At 35.6% G+C, this 13,112-nt stretch overlaps 1 protein-coding gene across 2 annotated transcripts in view; it reads right to left on the reverse strand.

The window, feature by feature from the left end:
- The window catches only part of ANO3 (anoctamin 3), a 194,255-nt gene that overhangs the window by 72,270 nt on the left and 108,873 nt on the right, over positions 1 to 13,112 (reverse strand). For both annotated transcript variants that reach the window (XM_007462609.1, XM_007462608.1), the window contains 2 exons: positions 11,442 to 11,576; positions 3,663 to 3,759 (listed from right to left, as the gene is read on the reverse strand). In XM_007462609.1, the coding sequence (XP_007462671.1) occupies positions 3,663 to 3,759; positions 11,442 to 11,576 (232 nt within the window). The remainder of the gene's footprint in view (positions 1 to 3,662; positions 3,760 to 11,441; positions 11,577 to 13,112) is intronic.

The following is a 13,112-nucleotide window of genomic DNA, read 5'->3' on the forward strand; positions in this document are numbered from 1 at the left end:
GGGGGGCGGGGAGAGAGGCAGGGTTTGGAATTTAGGCTGAAGTTCAGCCCTCTCTCAGTTCCTTAGTTCCTAATTCTTCGACAGAGCAAAATCTGTGTAAATATCCACGTCCATTGGACCGGGGCAAAGGTACACCAAACATGGCAACTTCATTTTTTTACCCCTCTCCCAACTCATTACTTATTTAGGGCAACAGCTTTTTAAATGTGATCCTAGAAATCAGAATCAACTGAGGAGCCTCTTAACATGCAGATTTCTAAGCCTCGCCCTTGGCCAACTGATTCTGAATCTCAGGACATGGGGCCCAGGAATCTGCTTTTTAACAAAAGTTCTAGGTGATTCTGATGTGTAATCTTATGCAGACTCATCCATGAAACTTCTTAAAGAAGAAAGATGGTCTGTCCTAATTCTGTTGTAGCCTTAATATCAGTATACAGTCTGAGGTTCACTCTAGGTATTGGATAAATGTTTGTTGAACAAGTGAATAAAACCCCAGATACTAATAACTGTCATAAATAAGGCTAATTTCTAAGGGTGAGTCATTTTTAAAATCATATGTAAAAACAATGCAGGACCCTTGTACCTGATGATTTCACCTTAACTGAGAAATCCTAGCATAATGGAAATTGACAGTGTGGTGTCAGGTGCTTTGAAAAGAGTATGCAAATATCACTGAATTAGTTAATTGAAAATATTTCTTAATTCCCATACTTTTAAGTATTAAAAATGAAAACAGTCACCAAAGAAAATGTTAATGTACTTAAATATAATTTTTATTATATGACAGGACCACATTTTCTCTGAAACACACCCTTGAAATTATTAAGGAAATTATTACATGCACACACATATTTCAGTAAAATATGACAGATTTAATTTCCTGTTACTTGTCACAAGTGGTGATTGATTCTATAAGGAATTGACCAGTTCCTAGATGATGTCGCTGGGTGATGGTGTAGGCTAGACGATTCTAGATTGGTGGCCTTGTTTCTTTGCTAAAAATCTCTTCCCTTATTTCTGACACTGCCCATACAGTAACCTCTAGGTGTTTAAGTATGTAAACTGATTTTAAAAGAGAATGTTTATTTTCATTCAATGAAGGAAGAGATTCTGATTCTTAAGGTGTAAACCAAGTAGCTACATTTTACCTTAGCCAGAGGAACAAATACAAGACACGTTAAAGATTTCACCGCAGTGGGTTTTATTTCTTGTTTTGTTCCATAAGGCAATATTCTCCTCTGCAAGCTAACTTTTCCATCTACCTTATAATAGTTACCAAGCGAATTCTTTCTGAGTCACACCTGTCCCTATATATACTATTTCTACAGAGTAAAGGAAGGATGTAGATACTGTACAATGACAAAGGCCCCCTAGATTTAATGTTTCTTTGGACAGTTTCTTCACTTTATCACTCTGCCACATATGATTCTTAGCTTTAGTGTTCAGATAATGCCAGTGTGTTTTATTAGAAGTGTCCAAGTATATATGGATTTGTTGGTGTCCCTAGGGCTGTTATATGTCTTTGAAATGCATGGACAAAGGGAAAAACACGTGTATTTACATCTAATGACTCTATACACTTGGTTTTTGCAAAAAGTGTTGAGAAAATGCTTCCCCAAATAAGACATCTTTGTGGAGCATTTAAAAGAATTCAACACTGAGCACATTTTAGAAATTAAATTATAAACAAAACAGATTTTTCCCACGCCATGCGTTCAAAATAAATAATTCAGAAGCTAATTTTACTAAGTTTTGGTCTCCTAGTAGGATCCTGAGTGGCTTTTGATTTTATATCCACCCTTGTCAAAAGTTAATTGTATAGAGGCCTCTACTTCTGAACAAGATGGAGTAACAGAGATTGATTTTACCCCCATTCTGAAAACAACCAAAGAATGCACAAATATATAAAGCAACAGATTTCAAGATTGGATGTGAGGCAACGAAGGGCAGTGATCCCTAAGAGGCAGGAAACAAGTGAGGTGAGCATTATGATTGCCTCAGGTTACTACACTGAAAGTGTAGTCACCAGGGTGCAGAGAGCGACAACCCAGACAGTGAGCATTAATGTGAGGAAAGAACCTGAGGAAAGAACCCCCTGAAAGGATTAGAGGAAACAGTTTCAGAAGCTCACAGAGTCAGGAATAGTGCCTGTTTCCACCAGCCAGACTGGAAATCCTCATTATTCACAGTGCACTGGGTAGAGTACACAGAAAGATCTTGTTTTTATTGTGGGGAAAAATGAGTGCTAGAAAGAGCACTGCTGTGAGCCCATCTCACAAATCCTAAAAGCAAGACCCAAAAGAATCAAATTTTTTTCAAGTAACCAAACCGCAGTGAGATCTCTCTAAACATCTATTAGAATAGTTAGAATTAAAAAGACAGACCACCCTGAGAATCAGTGACTATACAGAAAACTGGAATTCTCATACATTGCTGTTGGAAATGTGAAATGGTATAGCCACTTTGGAAAACAGTTTGGAAGTTTCTTAGAAGGTTAAACATCTTTCTATCTCATAATCCAGCCATTTTGTTCTAGGTATTTGCCCAAGAGAAATAACACTACTTGCCTAAATGAAGATTTGTAGACATTTGCAGCATCTTTATTTAAAATGGTAACAACTTAAAACAACCCAAAAGATCATTAATAGATGATGGATAAACAAATTTTGATATAGCCATATAATGCAATACTACTCAGCAATAAAGAAAGATGATTGACTGATAAATGTTATGACATGGATGAATCTCAAAATAATTATGTTGGGTGAAATAAATCAGAAAAAAATCACACACTGTATGATTCCATTTACGTAACAGTCTGTAAAATACAAACTTATCTATAATGATAGGAAACAGTTTGTTGCCTGAGCACAGGGGTGGAATTTGGGAGGGATGGGAGGCAGGGATTACAAGAGGTCATGAGGAAACTTTTGGAGGTGATGAATATGTTCATTATCTTGATCGTGGTGATGTTTTCACAGGAGCATATATATAATCAAAATGTATTCATTTATATACTTCAAATATGTACATTTTATTATCTGTTCATTATACTTTAATAAAACCATTTTACAAATGAATAATAGTAATTGTAAAATTCAAGTACACATTTCTCAAACTTGTATGTACCTTGAAATCACCTGGGAGGTTTTAAGTTATGCTGATGTCTAGGTTCTAAATCCAAAGATTCTAACTTAACTGCTCTGGGATGTGGCTTGGGCTTCAGGAGTTTAAAACCCCCTTCAGGTGATTCTAATAGGCAGCAATCTGAGAGCTTTTGGTATGTTATTTCATTTTCTCTGTAAAATTAGAAGTAATTTGACTTCAGGAGTCTTCATGGTAGATAAAAATTTTATCACTACCCATGGAAATAATCATCTTCCCCCCAAAAAGAATCTAGATGTCATTCCAAGTGGACGTTTTAGGTCTATGATGGCAATAACCACTTATAAAAACAAAGGAAGACAAAGATATTCTAATAAAATATACTCTTTCTGTAATTGCCACAGAGTGATGTTTTACTCAGTTGTCAATGATATTTATTGTTGAAACACTTGGGAACATTTAACTTTGGTAAAAAGCGGTTTGCTGGAGGACTTTTTACTACCTGCCTCCTAGAAAAAGTAGAGGACAGAGAGAGGAACGTGAGGGTCCACACTCACCTTGGCATAAATGCAGCTTTCATTGAGTCTCTGCAGTGAGCAGTTCTTGTCACAGAGAGGGCACATGAAGACTTCAGTGGCCTTGCAAATTTCTTGGCTTGAGAAATCAAAGAAGAAAAAGAAAGCATGAACCTCCATGTTTAGGAGGTACTTAGCCCCTATGGCCAACCCTATGGGAAGCAGCAAGGCAGGGAGGAAAAGAAGAAATGGAAATAGTTGGGGCCGGGGGTGGACAGGTGGAGAACTTAAGACAGTGGCTCCAACTCAAATTTCTAGGATTTTTGTGATACAGAGTTTTTTGTTTGCTTCTTTGTTTTAGAAATCTCTGCCAAGATATTGTAATGATAATAGGCCATATTTTATACTTGGGAGGCACCTGTGGGGCTTTGTCACAAGGACACTTTTACACCTGATTTCATGGCATATGCAGGATAATCTTGTGAGGAACAACCGAGGGTGTTTTAACCAAGCTCACAGGCTTGGACATGGCTGAGCTGGAGTCACATCTGACCCTGCTGATTTCTCAGGTCTAACGATCTTTCCCCTGGATCTCGTTGCTTTACAATCACCAAAATGAACAGCATCCATAATTCACATAATTTCATAACCCCCACTGCAGTCAATCAGTGCATTCTGTTCATTGGAAATCTGAGGAAGTTTATCGTGACACACACTGTCACGATAACATGGCATAGATTTTATTTACTGAAATATATAATATTCTCTATTAGAATGTAACTTCATAATATTTGTCTCTTAAGTTCTATGCTATCTTTTAAAAATCTCAGCATACATTATAGATGACATGAATAGGGCATCGATAACAATTTCTCAAAAGCCTAACAGCCTGAGAGTTCACAGCAACCTGCTTTTAAGAGGTTTTGTGCCTTTATCTGTCATACCTGACCCTTTCCCACTAGGTATACCATAAATAAATTGTCCAAGTAAATATGCTTTGGAAATATTGAAAGTAATATAAAGGCTTTCGAAAATATGCCTGGAAATGCAACTGTTATTAAAAGTTTAATTGGCAGTGCTGATAGCAAGATTTGCTGTTTTCAAAATGTATACACTCAAAGCAAAAAATAATGCATGTGTATTTCAAATGCCTGATGTGTATAATCTCGAGCCAAACTGGAAATGACTAGTAAGTAATAATGCTATACAGTAATACAATACTTTACAAAAAGCAAAGGTGGGTCCATGTCCATTACGTTTTGTCCTCAATGCAGTCTCCTGCAATGGTAACTATCTCCAAACTGAGAGGAAACTGATGTTTAATTTAAGTGATTCGCTCAAGGTCATACAGCTAACAAGAGGTAATTTAGGGAACTGAGTTTAGGTTTTCCTGATTCTAGGTCCAGTTCTCCACCTATAACTCATCTAAAGGAGAGATAAGTTTATGTCATATTAAGAGGAACTTTCCTATCAAAAACTGCTTTATTAATAATGATGATGGTGTAACAGGTCTTATATATACTATAATTCTCCCACTTTCACACACATCATCTTGCTAGTAATCATAATGTCTATGTGAAGTAGGAGGAAGCAGGTAAAACGTACATTTTAAAAACTCAAAAGAAAGAGACAATTATACCTCCTCTTAGTAATACTACTAATTTGTATAAATAAGAATTAACGTTCCTCCTGAAGAAAATTTTTATTAAAATAGGCTTGCTATCATAATTAACTGTGTTTTGAGAATGACATAATGTGCCCTGCATTGAAATCTCATACTAAAATGGCATTGTTTGGTTAATACTATATTATCTTTCCCACCTTCCAAATGATCACACAAAAGCACAGATGTTTCAAAGCACTCAGTCTAGAATCCCAGCCATTAGACTAGCCTTATTTTTATTTCCGGAATCATCAAACTCATTTTCTATAAGTTGTCCAAAGTTCAACTTGATAGGTAACATAAAAAATATTAAACAATTTTGGTAATGTATTTTTTAGCCTAAAATATGGAATTTGAGATGAAATCACAAAGTTCTTTGACTTTACTCAACCACTAGATGGAGGGAGAGTGCCCAACTTGAGTGTTTCTTAATTTCTTTTGCAGAAACTCATAATATAAACCACTGCTTGAAGTGTGGCTTTCTTTTGTCTTATATCTGTTGTTAGATATACACATCAAGGGCTGATTGGAAGGAATGATAATTACAACCCATTTAAGATATGGGACGAGGGAGCAATTTGTCCATTTGGGGATGGATGCCTGGACCTGCTCTAGGGTCTTGATGCTTCCTGTAATCCTGTTAACGTGACAAAGCACAGAATAAGAGGCTTGGTGATGTCCATTTTGGGGAAATGTGGTAATATGAAAGTAGGTTTAAAGGAAGGCAGTATGGAAGCATGAGTAAAGCATGGATTTTAGAATCAGATATAATCACCAGGGAAAAGCAAATCAAATCACAAGGTATTACCTCATACCTGTTGTGATTGTTATTATCAAACAAAACAAACAAAATAAAAGTAGCAAGTGTTGGCAAGGATGTGGAATATTTAGAACACTTGAATATCGTTGGTGGGACTATAAATTGGTACCGCCACTATGAAAAACAATACAGAGGTTCCTCAAAAACTTAAAAACATAACTACCATTTAATCCAGCAATCCCACCTCTAGGTATATATCTAAAGGAACAGAAATCAGAATCTCAAAGAGATATCTACACTCCCTTGTTCACTGCAACATTATTCACAATAGCCAAAATATGGAAATAACCCAAATGTCCATCCACAGATGGATGGATAAAAAAAATTGTGGAATTGACATACAACAGAATATTATGCAGCCTTAAGAAAAGAAGGAATTTCTGCCATATGCAACAATATGGATGAACCTGGAGGACATTATGTTAAGTGAAATAAGCCAGTCACAGAAGAACAAATACTGCATAATTCCACTTATATTAGGTATCTTAAAAAAACACACTCATAGAAACTGAGTAGAATGGTGGTTGCTAGGGGGTAAGGGAGAGGGAAATGGAGAGTTGCTGTTCAATGGGTATAAAGTGTCAATTATGTAAGATGAGTAAGTTCTAGAGACGTGCTGTACAAACAACATCGTGCCTGTAGTTAACAATACTGTAGTGCACTTAAAAATTTGTGAAGAGGGTAGATCTCATGTTAAGTGTTCTTATCACAATTTAAAAAAATCAGATATAGGTTTAAACTTACTAGATATTTCCCCCTAAGTCACCTACCTCTCTGAGGATCAATTTCTTAATCTCCAGTTGGAGATAATAAGCAACTGAGATATTATGTAATGAATATTGATAATGTGCCTGGCACATCATAGGCACTTGATAAATGGAAGAAGCCCTTATTGCTAAGGATGTGGTCAGGAGAGGATTTGAGAGGGCCTTTAGGACGTAACAGCTTTTGAAAAGCTGGTCAGTACTGAGGACCGAATACAGAGTTCTCATGCCAAAGAGGCAAGAATGGGCTGGAGAGTTGTTTCTGCTCTTTGTCTCAGACCTGAAACCCAAAGCCTGAGAAGCAGGGACCATATCTACCTGCTTGTTCATTTTTATATTCCTATGATATATGCTGTACCTGGCACAAAACTGACCACCTTTGATTGTATAAGACCAATGTGCATGTAAATACATACATGCACATATACATACAATAAATAATCTATAACATGATTTTCATGTAATTCTACAATTAACTGCAGAGCAGGTAAGAAATATGACATTAATTCACGTGACCATAGCTGGTAGAAACATAATACAACGGAATCTTCAGCTTTTTAACATTTTGTTACCTTGCAATAAACAAAAAAAGAGCTTAAAACAAAGCAACTCAAAATAAAAGCCCTATGTCCTCCACTCACTTGCCATGATACACCTAAGACTTAACCATGTCTGACACCTTGAATGGAAAAATTCAGTCCCATGAAATTTTGAAAGTCAAGATATTCAGTGATGCTTATCTTAGTTTAGAATAGAAAGTCTGACAGGATCTTAATTACAGTGTGACAGAAGTAGCAGTAATATAATACCACAAAGCACAGAAGAAAAGAGTTTGCTAGAGCCTTTTAAAACACTCCTTGTGCTAAAGGTTAAAGAATACTTAACTCATACAAAAGGAGCCTAATTTACTTCGCTGGCACGTAAATCAACAGGAACAGAAAATCTATTCCTTTCATTGCCTTTTGTTCATTTCCAGCTTTGTAAGCCTGGAGGAGGAAGTCTACACTACATGGGAAAACTTTGTGAATATGTTCTCCATGGAACCAATTTGAACAGTAGCTAACTGCCAAAAAATCATTTTCTGCTTTTGTCAATACATTTTAAAAGACCATTTTTTTCTAAAACCCTAAAGACTCTATCAAAAAACTCTACAACTAATACATGAATTCAGTAAAGTTGCAGGATAAAAAAATCAGTATACAAATATCAGTTGTGTTTCTATATACTAACAAAAAACTATCAAAAAGAGAAAGAAAACAATACAATTACATCAAAAAGAATAAAATATTTAGGATTAAATTTAGCCAAGGAGGTGAAAGGTCTATACAGTGAAAACTATAAGACGTTTGCAAAAGAAATTGAAGAAGACACAAATAAATGGAAATATATTCTGTGCTCATGGATTAGAAAATTTCACACTTTGAAATGTCCGTACTACCCCCAAAGATCTACAGATTAAATGCAATCTCTATCAGAATTTCAATGGTATTTTCACAGAAATAGAAAAACCTATCTTAACATTTTTATGAAACCACAAAAATCCCAAATAGCCAAAGCAATCTTGAGAAAGAACATAGCTGGAGGCATCACACCCCATGATTTCAAACAATATTATAAAGCTATAGTAATCAAAAGAGTACATATTGGCATAAAAACAGATACATAGATCAATGGAACAGAATAGAGGAACCATTAATAAGCCCATGTATATATGGTCAATTTTCGACAAAAAGCCAAGTATACTCAATGGGGAAAGGATAGTCTCTTCAGTAAATGGTGGTGGGAAAACTGGATATCCACATGTAAAAGAATGAACCTATAGCTGTATCTTCCACCATACACAAAAATTAACCCAAAATAGATTAAAGATGTAAATTTAAAACCTGAAAATGTAAAACTACGAAATCAATCTTGGCGATGATTTTTAGGATTTGACACCAAAAATAAAGGCAACAAAAGCAAAAATAATCAAGAGTGACTATATCAAACTACAAAGCTTCTGCACAGCGAAGGAAGCTATCAACAAAATTAAAAGGCAATCTACCGGGGGACTTCCCTGGTGGTCCAGTGGCTAAAACTCAGAGCTCCCAGTGCAGGGGGCCCAGGTTCAATCCCTGGTCAGGGAACTAGATTCCACATGCCGCAACTAAGAGTTCGCATGCCACAACTAAAAGGTCCCGTGTGCCGCAACTAAGACCCCACACAGCCAAATAATAAATAAATAAATAAATAAATAAATATTTTTAAAAAGGGAATCTACCAAATGGGAGAAAATATTTGCAAATCATATATCTGATACAGGGTTAAAATCTAAAATATATAAAGAACTCATACAACTCAATAGCAACAAAAAAAATCTGATTAAAAAATAGGCAGAGAAACTGAATAGACATTCTTTCAAAGAAGATACATAAATCAACAGGTACATAAAAAAGTGATCAACATCACTAATCACCAGGGAAATGTAAATCAAAACCACAATGATATATTACCTCATACCTGTTAGAGTGGCTATTATCCAAAAGACAAGAAATAGTAAATTCCCTGGCAGTTCAGTGGTTAGGACTCCATGCTTCCACTGCCAAAAACAACAACAACAAAAAACAAAAAACCCCAAGTGTTGGTGAGGATGTGGAGAAAAGTGAACCCTTGTGCACAGTTGATGGAAATGTAAGTTGGTACAGCTACTATGGAAAACAATAATGGAAGTTCCTTAAAAAATTAAAAATAGAACCACCATATAATCCATCAATTCCACTTCGGGGTATATATCCAAAGGAAATGAAAACAGGATCTTGAAGAGGTATATGCACTCCCATGTTTTTGCACCATTACTCACAATAGCCAAGATAAGTAAACAACTTGCGTCCATCAGCAGAGGAATGGATAAAGAAGATTTGAGATACACACACACACACACACACACACACACACACAAAATAGAAGAGTATCCAGCCATGAGAAAGAAGGAAATCTTGCAACTTGTGACAACATGGGCTTTGAGGGTATTACACTAAGTGAGATAAGCCAGATAGAAAAGAAAAATACTGTATGGTATCACTTTATATGTGAACTCTCAAAAAAGAAAGAAAGAAAAAAAAAAAGAGCCAAACTCATAGAGAATAGAGAAGTAGTAAAAAAAAAAAAAAATAGTATTTTTATTTTCAAGACACTATAACTCCAAATTACAATCTCACTTCTCTGCTTCAGAGGTTACTGATTCAACATCATACAAAGAAATGCCCAAAGCGGGATGAATATTTCCAGTGGGCACATGTTTGTCCAGGAGGATGCTGCCTTCCAGAGTGGTAGTGAGTTTGCAAAACTCTGAAATAAACTTGACACTAGGTGAAATGCTTTTGAACAGTAGGTGTTGCTTTGTTTTCATGCTAATTACCATTTGGCCTTCAGGAAGAACAAGGGGATTCTGAGATACCAAATCAAGGAATTTGGTTATGGAATAGGATTCAACCCTGGGACAATGAAAATATTTTGCTTTTAGGCAAAATTGTTATACAAATACATGTGCACATATATATAGATAAAGAATATTCAAGGAAATGCATTTTATGGTCCCATTAACTGTCATGATTACTACCCAGTAGCAAGGCCATAGTTAAAAGATGGACCAGAAGGGAAAAAAGTACTGAGCTTTTTTTTAAGGAGGGGAAAAGTACTTTTTCATATTTTGAATTGCATCATACAAGGTTGAACTTGATGAAATCCTTGTGGTGTAGTAAACAGAACATGCCGTTAAGAGGATTCTTTAATTAATTCTTTAACTCATTTAATTCTTTAATGTGACTTTTACCTCTGCTGAATAATAATGTTTTGTTCCTATATCCAAATCTTGAGTCATTTAAACTTTAACAGAAAAATCACCATTTTGATAAATGTTTGATGTTTCTCAAATCTTATTTTACTACCATTTTGATATCTTAAGTTGATGCTAAAATCTTTCATAAATCTATTATCATAGAGAATAAGAAGAAAGTAGAAAGTGATTTTATGTTCTCATGAGAGGAGACTACTTAGGGTAGGATTTAATTGGTATGAATATTTTGTTTAGACATCTTTAACTATGTAAGGTTCCCTCATCTGCTAAAAGGAATACTCATCTCCAAAGGTGGTAATGAAAGTTGCATAAAATGAAACAATATATTTGGACAGTCTTTGTATATCTTAAGTGTTTAGCTATTATAATTATTTGAATTAATGTATTGAGAGAGCATTCCAGACTACAAAATACTATGCAAATTTAAATTATATAGAACTGTCTATTGCATTGCTGAATTATTGATTATGTGGGATATACTATAAAGAGAAATTTGGCATAAAGAGAAGCAGTCTTAGAATTTATCCAAGAGACTTTGCGTATCAAAATATAGAAATGACCTTTTTATAGTTCTTCTCCCCTGCAAAAACAAAAACAAGCAAATAAATTTAGTACCATAACTCGCTTTTATAGTCAGCTACTATACTACTATACTATAAAGCTTTACTTCTTTACTATAAAGCTTTCTTCCAATCAGAAGAAAGGCCAAATTTTTTTAATAAGTCTGTTAATAGCTTACCTTACTTGACTTGCATTCATTGTTAATATTCCATAGAAGAAAACACACAAGCCAACAATAGCTGCAGGAATCAGCATTCCAGTATACCACCCCAGCCAAGCAAAGTATAGCCCAATCTTCTCACCAAAGTATAGCCTGCATGAGAAAGCAAATCCTTAGCTTAAGGCAACGTAAGTGACACTACAAATATTGATGTCGCACCTAGTCAATTTCAGATGGACAATTGACTATACTGGCTTCGCTCCTGTGCTCCATCTGGGGTATCTTAATAGTCTTGCTTGTTAATGAATCCAATAATGGTGATATTGTTTATCATTAAACACTGTCATTATAGGAGTAATTTTATTTTATTTATTATAGGAGTATGCTTATTTCTTTCTTTTTATAAGCCAGGTCTTGCTTTTCTTCATCCTCCTAGTAGAATCCCTTTTTGTTTTCCTTACACAAAGCTGTGCTAAACCATATTGCTTTGGCGTAAATTGAAAAAAACATCTCCCTCTAGGTAGCTGCTGAAAGCAGACTTGATTTCTGTCTCTATCTGCACCCTTGGCCCGACTCCCTTATGCCAGACCCAATCTGCAGAACCGTGTCACACATCTTCCTCAACAAAGTTCAACTCTGCTGTTCCTGGAGCACATGATTCCTTCCTTGGTTTATGCTGTTCCCTTACTTTGGAATATTACATTTCACCCTCTTCTCCTGTCTGGCTTGTACTTATCCTGTACTTTATATCACTTCTCCTGGGAAGCCTGCCCTGATTTCACTTCAAACCTGGGTTAGACGTCCCTGCTCTTGCTATCATATTCCCTTCACCCATGTTTCAGTGTCTTAAACTTGTAAAACTTTATGACAATTACCTGTCACTCCCCTATTCCTCTCCCTCCCCATCAGAATGCAAGCTGCTTGAAACTGGACCTGTGTCCTGTTTCATTAGCACCCACCACAGGAAGTGTTTTATTGAAAGAAGTGAAGGGAATGAATGCATTTTATTTCCCTTCAGCTTATTAACATAATTTATATGGAAGTAGCAGATGAATAAGGCAGTTCTGAAGACCACTCAGTTGTTCTTTCTTCACCGAATCTACTGCCAATAGTAACTGTCACAGTTTATAAAGCTCTGGTAAGAAATAATAATTTCTTGAATTCTGTACTGGTGTTTGTCCCAGCACTAGTTTTAAAGATTGGTGTTTTACAGTTCATTTGGGAATACCTCTCTGCGCAAAAATTCTTGCTGGGAAGAAAATTCTCTTTTATTTGTTTTTCCTTAACAAGACTTCTCTCTGAAAATCATTCTTTCTACTCCATTCTCTGTATTGTGCCAACTAAAATTTGTGCGTATTCTACCAAGTGTAGACATGGAGCTGTCCTCCACTGAGCAGCCTTTACCTAACTTTTTTGTTTTTTCATTTATTTCTCCTAGGAGACAGATCAATAGTCTATTCATTTCTTATATACTGGCGGTGTTCTACTTTGAGACGAAGCTTATAATATTAACAGGTATTCTAATATAGCCACTTGTTCCTTTAAACAAGTGTTATTCTGTGGGGTGGAGTAGGGTTTTGGCACATGTTACTAACATTTTTATAACAATGACTATAAAGGACTGCACAGACAGACCCCCTTATATGGAAAGCATTATACCAAGATTTTTTTTTTTTTTTTTTTTTTTTT

Source organism: Lipotes vexillifer, unplaced genomic scaffold, assembly GCF_000442215.2.
Source record: "Lipotes vexillifer unplaced genomic scaffold, Lipotes_vexillifer_v1.1 scaffold456, whole genome shotgun sequence".
NCBI lineage: Eukaryota > Metazoa > Chordata > Mammalia > Artiodactyla > Lipotidae > Lipotes > Lipotes vexillifer.